Source organism: Temnothorax curvispinosus, unplaced genomic scaffold (genome assembly GCF_003070985.1).
Source record: "Temnothorax curvispinosus isolate PA1 unplaced genomic scaffold, ASM307098v1 QBEX01006434.1, whole genome shotgun sequence".
NCBI lineage: Eukaryota > Metazoa > Arthropoda > Insecta > Hymenoptera > Formicidae > Temnothorax > Temnothorax curvispinosus.
In genome coordinates, this window is record NW_020216214.1 from 1 (window position 1) to 24,513 (window position 24,513).

General features: G+C 36.7%; 1 protein-coding gene and 1 non-coding gene across 2 annotated transcripts; both read right to left on the minus strand.

Moving 5' to 3' along the window:
- Positions 1 to 8,369: 8,369 nt before the first annotated feature.
- On the minus strand, positions 8,370 to 14,688 carry LOC112455872 (protein suppressor of forked). Its single transcript, XM_025018073.1, has 13 exons — positions 14,545 to 14,688; positions 13,828 to 14,019; positions 13,631 to 13,663; positions 11,901 to 11,998; positions 11,541 to 11,694; positions 11,202 to 11,435; positions 10,692 to 11,075; positions 10,372 to 10,618; positions 10,221 to 10,293; positions 10,035 to 10,131; positions 9,687 to 9,945; positions 9,462 to 9,596; positions 8,370 to 9,384 (listed from the first exon to the last, which is right to left on the minus strand). The coding sequence occupies exons 1-13, from the start codon at positions 14,566 to 14,568 to the stop codon at positions 9,170 to 9,172; spliced, it is 2,145 nt and encodes a 714-aa protein (XP_024873841.1). The 5' UTR covers positions 14,569 to 14,688; the 3' UTR covers positions 8,370 to 9,169.
- Positions 14,689 to 15,432: 744 nt separating this feature from the next.
- Positions 15,433 to 15,506, minus strand: Trnan-guu. The gene has a single exon. It is a non-coding gene; the product is annotated as a tRNA-Asn (tRNA).
- Positions 15,507 to 24,513: the final 9,007 nt, after the last annotated feature.

Sequence of the window (24,513 nt, forward strand, 5' to 3'; positions counted from 1 at the left end):
TATATGTGCATTACATATGGATTATCTATATACATAAATGTGCACGTATGCCAGAGCGCGCGTCGCTACTCGAGATATCAATGATCGTCGACGTCGAACGCCGGTCAAGTGGGTGCATCGGTTGGAATCGCAGCGCTGCTGATTCGGTCTTCAATAGCAATTCGACGTTCCCAGTCGTGATCGTACGCCTAAACAACGGAGATGGAGCTCTTGACCTTATTTTTCGTTGCACAGTTTGTATCGCTGAAGCGAAAGACGTTCGACTCCGGAAGAGATTGAAAATTCGTTGAAAAAACGGGGATACTTCAGTCGAGAAACAATTGACAGCTCGAATTTTCTCAGTCACGTTATACGGGGTATTAAAACTTGACCATTTTGCATATAGATTGTTTGGCCAATGTAAAATCGATATTTCCATAGCAGAGATTTAATTGCAATCGATACAAAATAGAACCAAGATTACCTTTATCATCGTGTAAATTTGAAAGTGGTGTTAAGTGAACTTTTGTAAATCTTACTGCAATCACAAAAGTTCGTTTTCACGAATCTTGTTTTATCTAAAGAACTTCGCTCATTTTATGAGTTCATGAGCGTATATACTAGATTTCTATGCATTTGTAAAAGATGTTAGTAGAAAAGGTTAGTAGAAAATGTAGAAATAATAATAACATAGTCTCAAGAGTCTCAAAAAGAAGGGGGGAGAAGATACTTTGGTGTCATTCAAAACTTTTCGTAGTTTCACATTTGTGCCAAATTTAAAAGAAATCGGAGGATGTATCACTTAGGTAGATTTACTTGTTATAGAACTTGTCCTCGTATTTGTACATTTTGGCATAAAACGTAAAGTAATAGTTTTTATGAAAATTTTATTTTGTGACTTCTTTTTATCTTTTATTTGTTTATTATTAATTTTAAATTGGTTTTTATTGTAATTTTATTGTTTTATATATAAATATTTTTTATAATTTACCCGAACTTTTCATTTTTGCTCGAAGAACCTTGCTTCAACTATACAACTAACGAGAAGGTGCGATAAAATCGACGATACTTGATTTTTCCTATATAAAATAGAAAATTCGCGTTTGACTTAAATATATTGCTAACAAAAAATTAAACAATAGCAATTTACTTTAAATTTGTTTGTGAAAAAGTCTTGGAAATTTTTGCGACGCTAAATTTCGTCTAATTTCTTAAGCATTGACCGCACAGACGTATATCAATACATATAACCGCGTAATGAAACTCGGGTTGAACATGCCATTATCATTCCGTTTAGTATAACTTGCTCCAGGCAGTATACTCTGGTCCAGCAGCCACATCACATTGCGCTCCCATTTCGTATCTGTCTCTATTCGTAACGAGCTGCTGCGCTTCGGTACCTTGAACAAATTAAGCCTAGAACGCGCGCATCTCTGCGCAACGCACGCGTCCTCGATCGTAATTTCAACGACATCGTCGGCGCGCGCGCGCGGGGATATGTGAAGTTGTGTATTAACCCGCTGCGCGACTTCGGTGCATAAATATCGCGCAACGCTACTACAAATGAATCCGCTGGCGGAGACGCGCGTCATCGCTTGCAGGGCTGCGTCGGTAATTTAACGGAATATGCGCAATTAGGATGGAATAATTAATATTAACGGCACGGATATCGGCCTAATTTGAATTAGACGAGGTCCGTGTAATTAACACTATTGTTTCGCGACGCATTGTACGAATCATCGTATGCGCCGCGCGCGCGCGCGCGTGTGTGTGTGTGTGTGTGCGTACGCGTGATAAACACACGCGATTTGCCAGGTATATACGCTTAGCTGCTTGCGGCTTTCGCCGTTATCATTTATCATGTCGATGCAGGAAACGAATAAGTACAGGCGCGAGCATTTATCAGGATTTTCTCGCTCGTCCTGATAAAGATTTGAATCGTATGTATATTAGAAACGCATCAAGCTTGCTACTTACAAAACATATGTATTTTTAAAGGATTTTTCCACATCTTCCTCGCTGAGAGTTGAATGTCTAGTTAGTGTCCAGCGATGCATATCGCTTGACGTTCCGTTTCTCTTTCTCCCTCTCTCTCTCTTCACGCAAGTGGAGTTGACAAAAACATATCTGTACCGTGTACGTTAGTGTGGGATACGAGTTTCACCATATCTCTCGTTTGTGCGTCCCTAATGAACTGCAACCAAATTAAATTATACATTCACTTTTACAACGAATGAGACGGTGAAAAAAAAGCTAGCGGTAGTAATTAAAATTCCACTGCAGAAATATGAATTAAGTTGGTGAAGGGGATCGCGTCTTATAAAACTGAAACGCTAAATCGCAAAGGATTAAGTGCATGGTAAAGCGAATAAGTGAAAGTTTATTAAGACAAGTACAGCATTATCCGTTATCCGATTCATCTGACGCAGCGAGCATAACAAAGAGATATAGCGTTAATATTATGAATCGGCGGGGAAAAAGAGATGGCGGAGAATAAGAGAGAAAAGTCACGGTTTTTCTTCATTAATCCCTTCGTTGCACAGAGCTACATTACATTACATCGTCCAATTGCGCTCGCCCGTAAATCTTCGACCGCGACTAATATTATCATCTCTTCAATGCGCCGTTATTATTCCATAAAGTAAGTCGCCGAGCTACTGCCGCCACCGCCGCCGCCGCCGCCGTCGTCGCGCCGGTCATTTCCTTCGTGCCTTTCGCATGTTAATACATTAGCCGTCGTCCCGGGGTGCAATTTTCCCGCGCGAATGAGCATCCCTCACGTAGGATAACGTGGCAATCTCGCATAAATATCCGCTGGAAGTTTATTACGTCGATAATGCATACCGAGAGGGAATAAAGTGGAACTGCGAAGGTACGAAGGGTGGAGAAAGAGAGAGCCCCGAGAGTTTTCTCGCTTTGCCGAGTGCCCGAGCTATCGGATGTATATCTCGGTATTCTTCCTCCAGCCCGAGCATTTTTCTAACTAGACCTCGCACACGGCGACGGCGCGATCGCATGGGGCATGGGGGGGTTCGATGAACCGGAGAGGGATGCGCTCGGCCTCCAACGGCGACAGCCACAATCCGTTCATTTTACAAAATGCCATTATCGTGGGTCGGGGCCGCGCGAGGTGGGTTCAGATAGCCATTGTGAGGATAACGATGCCGCCTCCGGATGACGAGTGCTATTGAATCACTCCGCGCAATACAGCCGCGCGCGCTATCGCACTCATAGATCTGTCCGCCTGCGCGCGATGCGCGGGTAATACGAGTAATACAATAAATTGCCGTCGATACGACCTGGGGGATGACGATAAACCGGCGGCGTGTTCAATTAAAACCCCCAAAGCGGTCCATTTACCGAGGTAAAATTCATTTTAGGCAGCACTTAGAATTTCACCGCCCGGCGCAGTTTGTGCGCGATATGTGTGCCACTCGGATGTATTAGACGCGCGAAGAAATGCTCCGGAATTCACAAAGTTACACATTGTTGCAGCAGTTATTACCGGATTCAAATTAAAATCAGCTAACGTTTTTGTGCCTAATCGCGGTGAGTAGAAAAACACGAATTTTCGTTGATAATTTAAGATTGCACGTAGATTATAAATTTGCAGAGAATAGGTTATAAAGTACAAACTGATTTACAATTTTATTGTATTGAAATGAAAAATATACAATTTTTATTAAGAAATTTCATCGTCGATTAAATTATTCTGAAGAAATGCATTTCTCATTCATCCATGGGACAAATTTCCGCGCAATTCTAAAATCAAGATCGACGTGCAGAGTGTCTACCTCAAACAGAAGTTCGAAGGGAGGATGATCGCGGTCGTTGTTAGTCTTGTCGTTACCGATGCGAGGAAGAAATTACTCTTACGAGCTCTATCTCGGAGTGGTCCCGCGCACACACCACCAAGTACGAGAGTTATGCGTTAGCGTCCTATGAAAGGTCCGCGAGCAGCAGCCAGGAGCTGGTGCTGCTTTCGGCTCTTGTCATTTGTCTTCCTCCGAGATAGAACCAAAGTTTCAAAGACCGCCCCGAGTCGCGTCCCGGGCGAGTAGCGGGGCCCGACGTGTCTCCCTAAATTTTCGCGCTTGCAGAATTAATGGCGGCGTCAGTTTGTAAAATCTTCGTTAACGTCGCGGAGAAACGATATACGTTCCGATAGTTGGAATCGAGTAAATCGAGCCGGTCGTACGTAATGGCGAGATAGATCCTAATTCTCTCGTGTCCCTGTCGCGAAAACGGAGAAAAATCAGCGGTACCATACTGGTTTTATTTCCGAACTTTCCCGGGGAAGGGGATCGGCTTTGTAGCCGACGTGAATCAAAAATGGCAAAAACTTTCCGCCAAATAATTAAATATAGTGATTTCACAATCGTCCTTTGTTCGTAATCACCTTTAATCCCTTCCATCTCTGTAAATTTAATGATTAAAACCTTCCTGTCCACGTTGATTCGTCTTTCAGGATGAAATATGAATACGAAATATCCATTCGGCGCTTTTATCCATCTCTACCGCTGCGCTTCAGCTTGCATTATTAAATTTCACGTAATCCCGAAGCTGTTTCCAGCTCGCGGAAACCATAGTTGAGATATACCGCAAAAAGTAATCGTAAAGTAAAGCAATCGTAAATTATCATGTCGAATATTCGCACATTGTACAAATTATATAACGTGTTTCCGCAATAAACACAGACCGTCGATTTGCATGCTACATATGGTAAGACATCAATTCAATATGCGATCATATTGTAATAAAATAAATATTATTGATTGACCAGGAATTACTTTGCATACACATATAACCGCTGATAGCTTCCGATTAAATTTCGATTCCAGCATACGACTTCGTAATTATTGAGAGAAAGTTGTGAGAGAAAGCAACCTATTGACAACTTTTCTAATTTTTATTGATAAGATTTTAGACGCTGTTTACATCGCGACAATTACACTTCTTTAAATCTAAAGAACCATTCTTCTTCGGTTTGATTGTGAGAAACATGGCGATGATATTATTAAAAGGTAATGTAATGTAATTTATAAAATTCTTCAAAATTAATGAAAACTGACATGCAAACACAGCCGTGAACATAAATTGGAGGACATGTCTTATTATATTTCAGTGATATCGTATGATACATTTTTCTGATTTCCCGGACAAAATCTTTAAACATGATTAAAAATATCTTTTGGATTTAATCTTGGGATAATTTTTGGGAATATTCTTCTCGATATTTTCTGATATATTTATTGCTTTTTGAAACTTTTCTGATAAGTATGGCCAATGAGACAAGTTGAAGTAACTTGCAAACGCTAGATCAAATTACTGTATATAACGCTAAACAATTTTGTTTCCTATTATAGCCTTTGAGATCCTGTAAAAATAATTATTAAGATTGAAATGAATCACGCATCTTAACATAAAACTCATAAAAGAGATACTAAGCCAGTTGGTATTTAAGGAGAGGAATTGAATCCTTTATTTTTTCCGAATCGACTCCCGCAGGGATGACTGATCCGCACAGTCATTTGGGCTTAGCGAACCCACGGACCCGAGCTCTATTACTGCGGACATTTGCATACATTTACACATCATATACATGCATGTATATACATTTTTATGAGCGATAATGCAACAAACATTTGAAAAAAACTCTGAAAAAGTTAAAGATACATATAATTTAATTTAATTAGTAATTAGATAACAGTAAGAACAAGCTCCACATATGTATACGCGTTGTGAAGATGAAACAGGATAGCTAAAACTCACTTTTTATTTATATCCCTTAACCCCTTAACGCGCAAGTCCGAGTTAACTCGGACAAGTGGTACTGGCAGAATTGTGCAAGCTCGAGTTAACTCGGGCAGCACTTTATTTTATGTTACCATGATGCACGCATCCGTGTTAACTAGAGCATGAAAAATACACTAAAGCATATATCTGATGAGTATAGGTGCCAGACGGACGGCTCGTCAGAAATGTGTAGTAAAAAGACGTACAATATTTGATGAGTGCATTATTATAAAATTAATTTTTTAAATATTGTTTTTTACCTAATATTTGTACTTTTTTGTTTTTAAAAGTGAAATTTATTATGCGTAATTATATTAAATTAATAATTTTTATGGATAAAAATTTTTTTTTCCATTTTGTCAAAAAACTACGCATTAAGGGGTTAATTAAAAATAAAAATATAGAAAATTCTTAACCATGATAGTATTTTTGCGCATTATAATATTGTGATGTAATTATTATTGTATTAATTACATTGGTAATTACTGAAGTAATAATAAAATAATTATTATCAGAATTAAATTAAATAAGTAATTATCATTTTAGAATAAAATTATTGGAATAACATCGAATCAATTATTGAAGCTACCACAAATCTTTGTATTACAATAGTCACTCTAGAATTCTTCAATGATTCAATCTAACATGTTTAGTATGTTAATCTTTAATAATTCATTTATCGCGCAGGAAATAATCTCTCCCTGTAGCTACACTAAAAGCTTTCTGATGCATACACGGAAAGGATATATATTTAACTACTGTGCCAGCGCGTTATTGAATCCGCATTGAAACACCTGAACCTCTTGCGGTTTCCACTGTTTCCAGATGCTTGCCAGAATTTCCGTGTTTGCTATTCGCTTGAAAATACAGCATTACTATGTAAGAAATTTACGTGAAACATTCAAGCGTGTGTAAAAATACTCAAAATAGCTGTCGACGTAGTAGGTTGTGGATGTGTTACAATTTAGCAATTTATTAACGATACATAGAATAATTATCTTCATGTTAATGACATATCTTTTGATAAATCCAAAATTAATTTTGCCCTTTATACGTTAAAGTCAATCAATATTAGAACAGTTTGACTTCAAAATTGACAATGCTTGCGTTTTTATATCGATGTATTAAAAAGGAAGGACGAAATTTCCCTTTTACACGTTATCACATCGCGCTTATCGAAATATGATAAACGAGCCGGCGTAATTAGTCATATACCGAGACTGCAACATCGATTTCCCAGGAGGGGACACGTTACGCTCATCAGGGGGAATCTCGATGGCGCAAGCGGTTCCAGAAGAGTACAAGTGCGAGGTATCCCAACCCAAGATAGATGGACGTGCAAGTATGCCGTAGTTACGCGTCAAACGCTCGAGGATTTATGTGCGCGTAATAGAGAGTTTGGATACCCCCTCGCCGTTCCGCGCTCGTCGCATGCACTTCATTCAGTAGTAATTAAGACGATAAAGCGGCCAATATACCCCATAGTTAACCGCGAGTTTACCGTGTCGTTCAAAAGTTTGCCCACAGTCTGTCCTCAATAAGCGTTAAACGATGTAGGAAGGTAGACCCTATAATTATTTTCATCTGACAACAAATTTTACGATTGAAATGAAACAAAAAATAATTCTTGAATAACACTTAAAATAATCAATTAAGCGGTTGATGACGAAACTAAAGTATTAGCTAATTAGTCCCTAGCTAATTAGTTCCTATTGATATTTGTCCGAAAAAAAAATATATAACAGCTATCGCGCCCTTTTGATATAAATTTTTATTTAAAAAATTATATACAGTATTATGAATGATTAATTATTACATTATTATGAATTAAATATAAATATATTTAAAAACATCTATTTATTCACGCGCTTGCATTGGTTACGCAGATGTGTGCATTGTGAATGTTTCCGAATCATTAAAATATCGTGGAATGCCATCTTAAAAATAAAATAAATAAAAAGCGAATGAAAATATACGTACGAATATATACTTCGTATGTTAACTGCCTGTTAAACATTAGTGTCATCTTTTTATCCTTTGGCAAATACATTTTTTTTTCTCTAAAAAATGGTATCTAAAATTTGTAGAAACGGTTGACAAACTGATGCGGTTTCGTACAGATTTCGGTCGTTTATCAAGTTTTCGGTGCAGGTCTAACTGCGGACGCTAACTATTTTCGAAGCCCGCAGCCCAATTTGCCGTTAACCCAAGGGGGCCATTACCAGCCACTCGAACTAGGAATAGTGATCAAAGTTTAATTGCACCCTTATCGTAAAGTTGTACCTGCTAACAAAGTCTACCTTATCCCCGCGAGAAGCGCTGATGACGAACTATTTACTTCATTGAGGCGTTAATATCCCCAATCTGCTAACCGAACCAATTATGGTATATTTAGTGATTTTCTGTTTACATTTCAATTTTTTTTTTAATTTTTTTTTTCTAAATGGCGAACAAGATAGTATAAATGTATATTTCTATATTTATAGATTTCGCAGATTCTGTGGCAATATACCCCACAATTTCAAAGTTATTTTAGAATTCTAATCGCACGCAGAATTTAAATGGGATGTGAGTATAAATGCACAACGATCATATTGCGATGAGATAATGTAGTATCACATTAATCGTTTATTGGTCCTGTACGACAAATTACATACATCCTATAAATGAATATTGGCATAGAAGTTTCTCCACGAAGTAAAAATATTAAATGCAATCTCTTGATAATACTTGCAACGAAATTGATACGGAAACTACGTCCATCGTCTTGTACAATGATAATTTTAGTGTAATCTCATTATAGTTTTTTCAACAATGGTTGCGTTCGGGAAGCGCGCTATTAGCGCTATTGCATCATTTTATCTTTATCGCTCATCAGGTGTAAAACAAGGATAGAATAAGCAAATAGCACTAATAGCGTCTTCCCGAACGCACCAAATGTCGATTTCGATCTGATAGAATTGAAATAGTGTTGATTGATCTCACACAAATCACAGAAATTTGCCTATCTATGAGTTGCGGGCAGTATCCATTTTCCTTCTTTTTATATTGTGTATAAATCGATACACACACATCGATCTATTTAAAAAATAATATATTCAACCATAAACAATTGTATACATATGAAGGAGGATAGAACCAAAGGACGCATAGATAGAGCTTCTGAGTACATAGTACTCAAAATATTGTGCACGGTGTCACATAAGGAATTTATAATAACTTTACAAATAGATATATGTTTCGCGATAATGATAGGTCTGTTTCTTCCACCAACAAGTGGGTGGTAAGAAATGAAATCATAAAAATACATTTGTGATATTATGAATCGCCATACATATCATACATGGCCATTCATACATATTTCTACCGTTTATGTGTCATTCGTTTCTCTCATTCATTTAACTCGTTTCTGTTGTCTTTGGCGATAAATATCATTTATAGGTGGAGGCGGTAAATCTTCCTCCTCGCTATCATCGCCACCCAAACGCGTTCGCCTGCGTTTCGATCCGATGCTCACGCCGTCGTTACTTTCGTCGACGATCCAATGCACAGATTTCGCGAGATCGAACAACTTGGTGTCGCATCCGTTATCCGCCACTGGCAATGGAGCTGTAAATTTTCATTTTTATTTACAACACGTTAACCGAAGTTCAAAGATAAGAATTTATAAATATGATAATAAGTACCATGATCCGGTAATTGAATTCTACTGAAGACATCCATCAATAAATCAACAGCAACAAACGGGCCTCTGAAGCAGCCAGGTGGCGGCAACATGGTGCACAATTGAGCCGCGGCTGGTGGTAACGGAAACGAACCACCTATGACATAATAACAATAGACATGATCACATATAGTTTACTAGCTACATTTAATATAATATAAGTTGAGATATATTCGACGACTCTCACCTGGTACCGGATGTTCACCAGGTAGAGGACTGACTTTTGGTTTATATGGTATCATTTGCGACAAATCGGGTCTGGGCAAAGCGGCGATCGCTTCTTCTGGATCAGGTACGCGGGGTATAACACCAATGGAGTTTCTAGCAACGCTAGAAACATCCATATATCCAATCGATTTCAATTCCATGGCAGTACATGGATATAAGTCCAAAAATTTATATCTGTCTACTAACTGGGCAGTCTCTTTCCCTTCGAATTCCTTAATCTAACAGAATAGACAAACAATAATTTAAATGATAGTTGCACATTATTTCTCGTATTGTAATAAGTTATATCTGAGACAAAAATAATAACCTTTTCCAATACTGCACTTCGTCTCTTCTCGACTTTGACGATACTAGCTAGATCGCCAATATTAGATTCAAACTCCAAGAAACGATTCCATATATCTCTGTAAGAAATAATTAATCATTGCAAAACGATCAAAAATTTTAGTTTACGATAACGTAGCAAAATTTTTAGTATGATATATATACGTACACTGATTTTTCTGGCTCTAAGCTAGACCCAGAAGATAATACTCTCTCAAATAGGACTCTTGTATTATTATCCTCTGCAATAATATGCAATGATAACACATATAATAAGCAATTTAGAACAGCACTTATAAAAGAAACTATAATTTTCTTACCGTTTAAATGTGACAAGTAATCTATGTAACATAGAATATAATCCGGATTATCTCCGAATTTCTTTAATCCTAATTCAAATATACGGAATGCTATGTTTTTATCTTTAGTGCAATAGTACTCCATTAACGCAGCGGCAACATAAACGTGATGTTTACATCTTATATCTTCCCGTGCTCGTTTGAATACTGTCCTCGCGGATTTTATACCTTCGGCTCTTCTCGCAAACTTCATATATTGCACATATGCCTGCATGATGAAAAAAATTTAGTATGTCATCAACATAATTACTCAATACGCAAGTACATACATAAATACAAACCAAAGTAGGATCTATGTCAGGTATATCGAGAAATTTTTGATATATTTGATGCACTTTCTCGTATTTCACTCTACCCTCTTCGAAGTCTGCGTGCGCAAAATATAGCAACATATTCTTCGACAGCAATGTGTTTGTCGCTCTCTCGAACATGGTAGCAGCCTCGTCGCTGAGATTCTTAGCCGCATTCACGTCACCTTTCTCTGTCAATATCTTCGAACTCAACTCTAAGAAGTGCGCCGCTTGGTGCCATACCGCAGGATGATGACCCAGACATAAGAGACACTGTTCGATTGCGAACATGACTCTCCGAGCGACCAGCGATGTATCTTCTGTTCTTAGAGGATTACTACGTTCCCACGCGATATATTTCTTCCATAGTTCGACCTCGATAAGAATGCATTAAATTAATATATATGTATTTGCATATTGAATATATTGCAATTTGCAATTGATACTGAAAATTGGTTTTAATAATAAAAAAATAATATGACAAGAGAGATCATAGAGTACCTGTTTAACTTCTTCGGGATGACCAGTTGGAGGAACGCTGGGTGCGCTCCGATTCAAACCTCTCGTGACCGCTTCCAATTCTTTAGCGACACGTCTTGCATTCATATAGTCCCTAGATCTTTCGATAGCCATTTTTTCCGCGATTATTGGATTAATATTCTGCTCGAACGACATGTAATCCTTCCATAATTGCTCCATGTTTATCATGGGATTAATAACGCCTCGTTGATAAACCTATAATATAATATTCGTTGAAAATTGTTTTTAAATCATTCATAAAATATTAAATTTACTTGTTTTTTTTATAATAAAATAATCGAAAGTACTTTAGCGTATTACCTTTCGTACAGCACTGATTTTCTGATTTTCCGCATATGAACCGACCGCTTCAACGCTCTTCAAAAACATGACATAATCATTCCAAATGCTATAAGAATGTATGTCCATGCCAATTTTATCCAATGCGAAATCGTACGCTTGTGCCATTTTCTCCCTAAAAAATATCACAATTATTTTCTCTTATCTTAAAAACAAGTAAAAAAAAAACAGAAAACATTTTCCTCAAACTGCATAATTAACGTAATATTGATTGGTACAAAAAATAATTAACGTAATGTCAATTTGGTACAAAAAAATAAACGATGCTTACACTTGCACCAGGATTATATATTTTAAGACAAAACATTTCCATGTACTTACTTATACGTAGCTAGACTCGCTTTCGTTTCTTTGACATAAGAAAGATATAGTTTCCACAATTCAATATTTAATATTTTCATGAGGCACCTTTGGAAAAGCTGTCAGACAAAAGAGACATTTTAGAAATGTATCGTAGCAACTGGACGCCGTAAATATAAGACTTCATATACAAGCTCTGTCCCAAAGGAAGATATATACGTATATATATCCACCAAGTTACTTACCCATAAAGGCAAGTTTTATTTATACACATAGTTAAACAATTCTAATGTAAACCACGGGATAAATTGTACATTTATATATCGCAGAAAATAACAGGCAGAATTTATTGAGAAAATTTTTAATGATACAGTCACTAATAACAATAGTTTGGGATAAATAATAATGCACCAATGCATCAATCGAGAATAGTTTATTATATAAATATTTGATTTATATTAGCAATAATGAGAGAAATATTAATGTTTCGTATATAAAATATATTTGTTGTTTTATATAACATAAAAAAGCCCCACAAAATGAAAAATTTATTTATTTTCTGCAAGTGGGGCCAATTATATAAGAACAAACCTATGTGGGATCCAGAAATGAGTGATCCCAAGACATTTATAAAAAAATTAAGACAACGTGAAGCAGCATAAAGTGATTATAGAGAATGCACTAATATTAAAAATATACTAGAGCATAACAAATAAAGAAAAATAATTAAATATCTAAAATTACTTGATTAAATATATCACCACCTTATGCTACTTCTAAAGGTTATCGCAATATTTGAGCTTTCATCAGATTTTCTCAGATATTGCTGAAAGGGAAGGTATAGAGTGGAACTTTCCATATTCATGGTTGAATAAAACAATGTTATAAAATATATTCCTCAATGTACCGTGATTTGATTGAGGATCTAATATTATACAAATATAGCTCTAGAATCTTATTTATTATGCCATTCAGTTTGCAATAATATTCATATACAATCGACTTAGTATCGATTTAACACGTCTTAAGCACAAATAAAATATATTGCAGGAAGGAATATAAGGCTATTACATTCAGAAAGTTGTCTTCTCTGGATATTACAATAGCAGTTACTACTTTCAAATAAACTTTATACAACAAATGATATAATGGCCAAAGAAAACAACCTCCCAAATATATAAAAAGATCGATTATTAATCAATGAAATAATTGGTTTGTGGTGAAATAGTCTTTTTATTCACCTCACATAATATGCAAAGTGCTTAGAATCACATTATATGATAATATTCGGACGTTGCATGTTAGTAATATCCTAAAATTCTAGCCTGTTATACAGCAAAACAAAATAGAAACATCCATTCTGTAAAAATAGCGTTCATGATAAGTTAACTTTACAACGAAAAGACGCGCCTATATTGTGATTGTGATGATAAGTTGATTAATGAGTTAAGTCAATTAATATAACAAGAGAAAAAATTATATAAAATCATTTTTTTTATATTAATGGACACAAATTTCAGCAACTTTAATTATAACAAAAGAAACTAATTTCGTTTTAAAGATACTTTAATTTATTAAGCAGTTCATGTTCCATATCTCAATGTTTAATTTATTTACCTGCATAAACGGAGTTTTCTATGTGTCATTTTAAATATTTTTGGGAATAGAGCTAATTTAATTAATAATACATAAATATATGTGTGTAAACTTTATACTAAACATACAAATTCATAGAATTAACATTAACATACCTTTTCCACCTTTTCAAAGTTCCGCATTTTTATCTAGAGAAACAAACAGGAATGTACAGATTAAAATTTTATTACAAGTGCGTTTCTCTGAAATAGAACAGAATAAAAGATCTTTTGTTATATTACGAAATTAAATGATTTAGTGAAACAATTTCTATAGTTATATGATTTACAAAAACATTGATATAACCAGTTACCTCTTGTTCTATGTAAATTTTCCAATAACGTCCAGCCGACGGGAATACTGAAACGAGTTTCTCAAATACTGGTCTCACTTCTATGATAGGTCTGTTCTGTGCTTCTCTTATAAGTATGCTCCATGCTTCCAAGTCATATGGCGATTCGTCGACGGTCTTCTGAGCACGTTGTAATTTTTCATTCCCCCAGTCCTGCGAAAAAAATTTCAACGGATACAACTTCAGCAATTCGAATATTAATTCATATTAAGTACTTTTTATATCTAGGCACTTTTCAATAGATACTTAAGACAATAAAATCTCTACATAGAGAAAACATAGATTCTATTGACTTTCTACAGTCTATTGATTGTTTTAAGCTACAAATATTAGTGTATTAACAGCATCTTGATATAAAAAAGATAAACTTATAATATTATAATCTTATATACTTATAATATTAAATAAAATATGTTTATAACGATAATCGCAGCCATGTAAGCACACAATCACGTGTAGTATAAATACACATTTATTCTTTTCAATCTCACAAGTTCAGAGTCGAGAGAATCTTACGTCCATCATCTCCCGAATTAGAATCAATTAATTAGACAAGATTTGAAACGATTAATGCGAATAAAATAGTGGACTTTACGCCGCGCAGTCGTTGCAAACAGAGAATAGAGGTTAGGATCGACTCAGGCGGGTCAGGAGACCGTGATACGTGGGTATACTTACGAATTCCGTTTTGTTTTCCGTCATTTTATATTCCAGCCGTGGCCGGCGTGCAAGACGTGTAGGTTCCGTGAGATATTCGCTCGCGAAAGAGACGAAAAATCACCCGACCGAACGAAACGAGGGAAACAAGCACCAAGGAATGGTGAATGGGAATGGAACATACGGAGCACGAAGTACGACACGACGATTACGATATGCGCAGGCTGCGCCTGCGCAGCGATGTATCGATTATCGATATAAGGCGAGTCGTAATGGCGACTTCGGATACTTACTGGCGGGAAAATTCACTTGCGTACAAAAGGGAATAATTATATATACGCGTATTATATATATACGTATTATACGTATTATATGTATAATCTTGACAGAGAAATAAATATAATGAATTTAACGCATTTGAGAAGACTATTTAGAATATTTTTTATATATAAATTCTATGTGGAAAATATAATTAATTAAATTACATGGAACAACGTAACGGAATTATCTGAAATAAAAACTGAAATAAATCTTGTTGCCTTGCAGTTTATTGTGCAGCGTAAATAAACGAATTATTGACATTAATCTTGACGGTTATTTTTATCAGAATGTTTTATGACTGACCTAAATAACACAATGTCCAAACGGGACAGAAGACGTCTTAAGTTCAAACTTGTCATTGAGACAAGTCGTCATTGAGACAAAGACGTCATTGAGACGTCTTTAAAATGTTTTATGTCTCAATTTTGGCCATTGTGTTATCTGGGGAATTTTTGTTGGCTCTTCAAGCTAATTGTTAACTATTGCAACCGTTTAAAGTGTATACTTACGTGACAACTAACGCTACGAATAAGTTCATTGATCTTTTTTAATCACATGCATCTCACGTCAAAACTAAATGCAAAAAAACGCCCCCGGGTGGGCTCGAACCACCAACCTTTCGGTTAACAGCCGAACGCGCTAGCCGATTGCGCCACGGAGGCACTTGAATTCTGGGTCACCGTTGTCCCGAAGATACAGAACGACAGACTGCATTCGTTCATTAAACAAAAATATTTATCAACGATCCGTTTAATTACTTAAATTTATTGCATTACACCATTATCTCGCAAGATATCTTCGTATAAAACAAACAAACGTCGGTTTGGTAAGATATGTTAAGAACGGAGCCTCTGAGTAGGCAACAATTGATGCACCTTTGCACGATGGGCCTTATGCTTTGAGGAGCAATCTATTTTATATCGTTTGCAGTGCTAGATTATAAAGTATTACTAAAGAGATTGCTAATTTATCAGTTTTATAAATTAAAAAAATTTGAAAAATTTGCCACGCTAACGGTCTGCTGTTAATATTATAATTAAGTAGCTAAAATAATGAGCTAAAATGAGTATAATTTCAATAAGAATTAGTCATAAAATATTCTGATCAAAGTAAATGTCAAAATATCTAGAATTTATTTATTTATGTATGTATGATAAATTATTACAACAATATCTTTTTCAAATAATTTTGTTATATTTTATATATATAATAAATAGATAATTGTTAATTATAAAGAATAGGTATAAAACAATGAAAGAATATAACAAGAAAATGAGAGCAGGGAATATCACCGCGAAATAATTTATTAAATAATAGCAAAAAAGTACAAAAAAAATAAAAAAAATAATTAAATCTTTTTAACAAATTATGCAATATTAATATTGTAAAGTATTAAATATATAATTCATGTATGTGATATTATACTTTCTGATATTTTAAGTTTTATTTTAAGTTGTAAATTAAATCATGTTTAAATTCTTTTTTCTACTTTAAAAATGGGTTGATGCTGTCCAGTCGGGTCTTAAGCTAACAAAACTACGAGAGATGAAAGCTACTACCGCTTGAATGGCAGTCACGATCGAGTCAAATGTACTGTGACGAGTTCGATGATCAGCTCCGGGCTATATAGATTTAATTCCGATGTCAGATGGACGTCAATCTGCCTGTACTGTTGTACTTCAATTCAAGATCTACGCTGAGAATAATTCCTACAATTTTATAGGTGGCATAATGACATCATTGTTATACGAAGAACTATGTTCGATTTGGACAAAAAACGATGACGAACGCATTCTATATCGATATTGTCAAGATCATCTCGAGAATTATATTAAAATTATTATATATGTGGAACATTTAATGCACAATTGAGGAGTTTCGAGATAAAACTTGCGTTTTGTATTTTTTTAAATTTATTGCAAGAACAGTTCTTTCCAATCATAGAAAAATTATTTTTTAACATTATATAACATGATCTAATCATATAGATATAGATTATTCATTTTTAGATAAACTTAATTTAATCTTTCCGTTAACTTACAATTAGTACAATATCTTACATAATATAGCTTCACATCTACTTACATTTTCGATTATCAAAAATACTTTTTTCTGCTTGAGAGCAAAGATTATAAAAAGAGCAAATTTTATAGATATGACTCGTGGGAAGCGATTTGCAAAAAGAAACGTCATTTCTTAAGATATTCGGCGCCGATAAATAGAAGTGGATAAGCCTATTGTACGTATAGTCGCAAGGCACCAAACGATCGATTAAAACATCAATTTGCATTTAAGCGTAACTAACTCGACGCGCGCGGGGCACTCATGTATGTGCTGTATGCAAAGCACGCGCACCCGATCGCAGGTAGTCAATTGCTACTTGCGCCTCGTACAAATTTCTACTTTGCATAGCGAAAGCGTCATTGTGTACATTGGAGTAATGATGCCAGTGATATTAGCACTTGAAAGTTACCGTGAAAGGGAGATACGTATATTCGTGTATTGATTCGACGCACGCGATGATTCTAATTCGTACTTTCGAGTCGGGAAGTACGAGAAGTACAACTTGAAAGCAAAAACATCTCGCACGTGTAGAGTATTTTCCAAGGAATCCTATGGATTGTTTGCAACGCCAAAATCAGATGTTCTTTGATTGAAAATCCTTTAATTTTTAATGTTATATATATATATTTGCAATACGGTTCAAAATTCAGATTTTCAAACTCTAATAAATTATATTTAAAATTTAATTACCTATTGCATTTTTACATATTATATATGATAATTAATTCAACCTGATATTTAATTCAACAATCAAACATTCTTTTAATTTAGAATTGTTTAAAACTCGGAACTATGTTTCAAACTAATGTTTCGAACTAACTTAGACCAATAATTTGTTTGTCATAGATTCTAATATAAAAAAATATATTATTTTCTACGTTTGCCACTTATGCTAGAAATAGAACGTGTCATTCTTCTGAAAAGTCACAGAATAACATTTTCCATACTAATTATAATTATTAGTTTACGCTACAATTGCAGCAACAAATTACGAAAACACCAAGGGATCTTGTTTAAATTGAGACAGTAGTCGGACGAGCGGCTAGGTGTCGATAATGAATCTCCGCGTTAATTAGCCTTCGGCCAGGCGAGGCGATAGGTAGTTCGTCGTGGCATACTGATATCTGCCTCCTTGCCAGTCCCCGGGCGAAATAAAGCCTAACTGAAACGTCACGCCACTTGTTACTCGTTAGTGTGCACGATGCCATCTTTGGCGGCCGTGCGGCCCAGTTACTTCGCCTCCGGTAGCTGGCATCGATATCAGAACGACTGTGTAATTAACAATGTTCCTCGGCTCTTTACCTGCTCCAGCGAGACGCGCCACGCTTCTCGACAGATTTTGCGACGAAAATGCGTGACTTATTGGTTCGACACCACCGTTACATAGCGATAATAAATGCGTATCGAGAAGTTAAGCACTATTAACAAGTAGATATGTCATCGCATTGTTGTTTTAATTTTTACATCTCCAAATTGTCTCATTTAGAAAAAAATTGCTTAGTTCTATTTCTGTAATTAGAATGTCATAAACAATCAAATTAATATTATATATCCTATTTTTAAAAATACATTTAATTTCATCTTAAAAATATATCAGTTTAAAAAAAATTGCGAATTAAAATCTGTCTTTTTCAAACAAGATACGCTTTGAAAAATAATTAATATTATGCTTTTCTAGACACATGTTACTTGTAGCATATATCTTCAGATATTTCATTACTTGTAGAATTAATAAAATTAGAATAATGTATAAAATTAATTAAATATTAACAAAGGAGATAGTTTGATTTGATCCTGGCTATTTATTAATATTCAAATGCACAGCGTATATTTGAATACTATATTAATAAATGACCAGTTGAGTCGAATTAAGCCACGTTCTTTGTTAATTAATACTGGCGAAAAAAAAGATTACCACAGGTTAATTAAATATTGTCAAATTGCTTATTTGTTTGAAAATATCTCAATATTGAAATTGAAATAGCTATTGGAAATTTATATAGCAATATTTCGGAACCTAAGCACGCAAAACATAATTTTTACATGTATGATGTTTAGTATCATTTCACCGGGAACAAAGCGAAAGGGTTAATGACGAAGTCAAGTGAAGTCCGCGTGTCCTCGCGGACAGGTTCGCGCGTGCAGATCCCATCTGGAACGTATCTCTCGCGCGTCGACAGAGAGCTCTTCCATTACGCTGGGCGGTGGTCCGTCGTTATATCTGGGACAGTCAAGTCTGCTGCAGCCGCTGATCTGATAGCCCCGAGATTTATGGCGACCCTGATGGTCCATTTAGCGCTGGACGGGAGCATACCGAGGCGCGCTTTCGCGCGCGCACGCGCGTGTGTGTGTGTAGTGTGTATACGCGCGCACGACAATACGGAAATATCTTGTTAAAAACGGGTTGGGTAGGCTAGATTAAGCGGTTTGATTGTGCGCGTGCATGAATGCGTCCATTGCACGAATTGAACAACTGCACCGCGGCAAAGAAACGTCCGTTTCAATTAGGCGCTAATCAAATCGAGATAACTTTAAACATTCGAAAGATCGAGCAACGCAAGTCTGATTTCTCTGATGCAACGAAAATATTCGCGTCCAGAAAGAACATTTGATTGATCTTCCGTTGTGCAAAAACAATGCAATTTTATTTTTCTAATTAATTAGTCATCCAATTATCTGTATCCAAAGAAAACATTTTCGATGTTCTAAAGAGTTGAGAGATGACGCGTCCTTTTAGTTTCAAATAAAAAATAATTTGTAGAAGAAACGTTGTTTTAAGAAAGTTATAAATATCTTGAATTTAACAGACAATTTGGGCGGTCCAAATTTTCTGTTCGGAGCACAGCACACGTTTCCGGCAATGAAACATATAAGTTTATTATGCAGTTATGTACGGAATTTGATAGGGCATGTTGGTTTTGTGAGAGGCGCATTAAGGAGCTAATTATCGCTAAGGGGGCGATCGGTAAGATAAAGCCGCGAGAGCGCGCCCACATTTAACGGCGGATAAGTTTAGTGCGGTGTCCCCCATAATGGTGGCGAATGTATTATACTTTCGCCGGATAGAATCATCAAATAGGTAAATAAGTACCGCGATTAGCGTTTACTGCCACAATAAAATGATATTGCACCGCGCGGATACGAGCTCCGCTCTGCAAGAAGAAACGCGAGTGCGACCGAACTCCCGACTGTCTCTGATTGCGAAATGTCCTCCGTTCACAGACGTCGGGAAAAATAAAATTGTTCTTTGTACTAATAAACATACCCAGTGATATTACAACCGACAATTACATATATTGTCAAAAAGTACGTGTCCCATCTCTTCCAAGAAATTACATATTACATAAAACGTGAAAAAATACGATTATTTGTCAAAGTTTTATTTTTTTCTTGTTTATATCGATCAAGATTCTTGTCTCTTTAAACATTCCTAACAATTTGGTAGATATCCTTTATAGAAGTTCACGCGTTTGCAAAAAATCACGTCGCAGTATCGATCGCTTCGAATCAAGCTCGTGGAGGCGTTTCCAAATTCGTATATCACAACGTGGTAATTATATTATTGCCGTGCACGATGGCGCGGTGACATTAACAATTTCTCGGCGCGGCGGCGGCGAGCGTGTCCACCGCGGGCGATGTTTATTAAAGCGAAGCCTGGAAAAGGCGGGCATTTTTCATCGATTGTCGTCGGGACAGGGTGATAAAATCCGCGAGATATATGGCTCGCTCGCGGATAGATACTGACGCTCGACGTCTAAGCTCCTCGAAGATTCATGCGCGACGAACGTGAGACCAGCGTTAAGCGCCTCTAATTCATTAATACCCGCGCGAATGACAATTAATATCGCGTAATTGCCGGGCACGGCCCGCGTTGGTTGGAGCGCGGAGTCGCCCGAGCGTGGGATATACCCGGGGAAAAAGCGTCGTAAATCGGCGACGTTCGCGTCGCGGCCTGATTATCGAGCTTGATGAGGAGAGCCCGCGCGCGTATCCCGTTTCCTCCTGCAACGCGTATGCGTATGCGCGCGGGCGGCGTGGTCCCGCCGTAATCGACCGATAAAATATAATATGTGCCCCGACGTGACGTCGTGAGAGACGATGGACACGCGGAGGCAATAATCGCGCGTGCGATCGTCGCGCGGATTTCGCTCCAATATAGCGCGCCAGCGATTATTGCGAGGAACGCGATTCCGGGAGTGTCTCTTTTATGAGCGCACATGTGAACATATATGCGCAACGCGTTTACGCAATCGAACGAAGAGACTCGCGGGATTTATATCCCGCCCCCCCCCCCCCCCCGAGTGTTTCGCGCGCGATCGCTTCCTGGGTGATCTTAGAAATTAGTAGCTCGCTTTTACGATTTCTCTCTAGCTCCTCTCTAAATATGGTTCCCGAGACGATCGTTGCACGCCCGATACTTTTCTTCGCCTCGCAATATATTTATCATCTCGCGCGCGTGTACCTATATCTTGAATTTTCTGCCGCGCTTAGAGCGCGAGCGCACTCGCCTGGGAAATCGTCGAATAGGTGCAACGTTCTCGTAACCTTGAGGCCTTCGAAGTAACTGGATAAGGTAAAGGTAATAATCGCGGGCACGGTGGTATACAGGCGCCTTTCTATACCGTAGTCGCGCCGGTGAACTGATTTCCCAGATAATTGTGCAATTGAATTTGTCGAACGACCTTGGCTACCGCAACGCCGATGATATCATCGCCGACTTAATTATCATTTATCGCCGTTTTCGATTCACCGCGAACCTTACCGCGTACCTTACTGAACATACCTTATACCGTATATGATCAGATCCCTGCTTAAATTTCCACATGGGATACGATACGATGGCTTAATAATAGTTCTGATTGATCCCAAAGACACGTGTGGCTCGCTTCGCAAAAACTCGACTTTGTCTCCCAGTCACGCGCTTTGATGACTTTCTGCTAAGAAATGCGCAATCGCAATTAACGATTTTATAATTGATTAATTATTTAGATATTAAATATATCAACTTAATGATATTAAGGTATTAAAAATCAAACAATTAAAAACTAGTCTACATATTATAAAGTAATGATACAATGTTTCTCTCTCTCTAACTTTTATTTTACGCTCTAAGAAATCGTGTGTCAAATAAATTATTGGCCAGTCAGTTAGTTTTAATTTTATTTACGCAAAAATTTCTTATACAATATACGTATAATGTGTACATATATATTTTTTTCATTATATTTTTTTTAATAATGACGCAATATTGGCTTCAACTATTTTAGCTTTATTATTCTAGATGTGTGATATTTCGCAAACTTTTAAATACGAAAGTGTGCGTTATGTCTGACATATGTCGGCACTAATTGCGAACGGTAGCCGTTAATGGCCGGGGCGTTATGCAAACTTAATATCGTGGACGAGCAATAATGACCCTGCGCGACGTAAAAAATATCGATGTATTCTCGACTCCCCAGAGCGTTCGAGAGCCGCGAAATGCGTAGAAGCGCATTTTACGGCGGAGTTTCTTGCGTATGCGTATGTATATATATTGCAACTGGCACTGCATCACCAGCCGCCGTGGGAAACGTGACACGAGCTAGCTCCTAAACTTGAAAAGCCGTTTCGAGACCGTAGATAGGGGTCGCCGGTCGGTAGCCGGTAGGAATTCACCATCCACTCGCAGGTACAGTCGCGGTAGCTGTGCGCAATAAATTACTTATTTGCTTGTCACGAGGCATGTCGAAGCAACGTTTTCCGTCATCGAACCGTACGATGCTGCGCTGAGATATTAAACGGCGAAGTCGAGTGACTCTTTCCACGATGTTTTTCCACGATGTTGAGACGAAAACCATTAACGCTGATTGTATCATTAATCAGTATCACATCGTGTGCAACGGATTATGAATTAACAAAAACTTCTTATTTATTTTTAATTATTAATTAAAGAGCTAAAAAACGTAAGGATGAGGATTTGAAATCAAAAACAAAATCTTTAATTTTTTCCTCAAATAAATATTTATAAGTTTCCTTTGGCCACAAAACGAGCTTATCAAATTATATCTAATAGTTGTATTAACGTAACGATAATAATGTGTAAGCACTAGCGGATTTTAGGGGAGTTTGGGGTTAAAACCCTCTCCTTCCAAATAAAAATATTAGTTTTGCTGGAAACTTTGCTCTTAAAAAATCTATGGAAGAACAAAAAAATACAAAAACTGTTAAAAGAAGTAAAAATGAAATTAGAAGTTCCATCACGTCCTCGTCTCGTCTTTTTTGAAGTGAAAGCTAAGCGTGATAAGAAGCAAAATCAAACCAAATAATTTTGTCGCAACCTCCCCATTATCAAAGTCATCAGGATCCCTTAATGTGTGTAAGAATCAATTGTCATATTGAATATTGTATACGCGTACTATTTAGAGAAAGCAATTAATCCCAAATGCAACGAACTTAAGTTATATCGATGTTCGCGTGAAATTACTAAAAGATCAAATGAGTATCTACATGTTGCAAATCACACATTTCTCTCCGGGAATATATATAATTATATCCCTCTAATACCACATGATTAGTACGGGTACGAATGTGCGAGGCTTTACAGCCAATACGTTATCTACGGTTAAATCGCCGCCGTCTTTAATCAAGCAGCTCAGCGATTCATTACGCGCGCATTCATGTGCACTTGTAATTCCACTTTGCAACATTTTATAAGATTGTTAATCTGCATCGAATCGTATCGTAAAGATCGCGAGATACGACAGCTGCTGCAGCAACGGCACGTACAATTTCCGCAATGCTGCGTCACGCAAATACTATTATGCATGGTCTGCCTTCTGCAAATAGACCCGTTGTCTCACTGGAGTCTAGCAGCTTGAACTAAATGATAATGGCAGGGTAGCGGCAGGAATATATAGTTAAATTATAAAAACGCTGAAAGATGTAGCAGAATATATTGATTGTTCTTTCGACGGAATGTCTTCGATTAAAGATAACACTGTTATGAACGATCGTTTGAATAATTAGAATTATGTAATATAGATAACATAAATAGTCAATTCTTGACATTATATATTGAGTAGATAATTATATTTAAAAAAAAAATCGCTTTCTGATTTATTAAGCATCGCGAAACGGCAGTTCGCGAACCTATGGGAAATAACGTAAGTATTTGAAAAATTGCGAGTTTGATTTTTAAAAGGCTCTCCAACCATCCGGAAACTATATGTGATATTCGTCGTAATTACTGTAATTGGCGTAATTGCTTTAATTGCCACTCGTAACGGTTAGCGCGAGATATTTAACGTTACGAGACCAATAAAAGATATACTTTAGTGTCATCAATCGCCGATAATTAAATTAGTGTCTCATTACGTTCTCACGTCCGTAAAAATCGGACTTTCCACTACGCGAGCAGCGTTTGAAAACCCGTTTGTGCCGCAATCGCAATCGCCGCGTCGCTCTTTCGTTACGCGTCTCTTTTTTTTTCTATGCTAAGGCGTTAAGGCGCGTAAAATTAACCCGCTAAACGTAATAAGCGCCGGACCCTTTTACGAGCCTCGCGAACGTTTTCGTAATTCACTTTCTAATGCTCGGTTAAAATTATATCGTCACTTTTACCGTGGG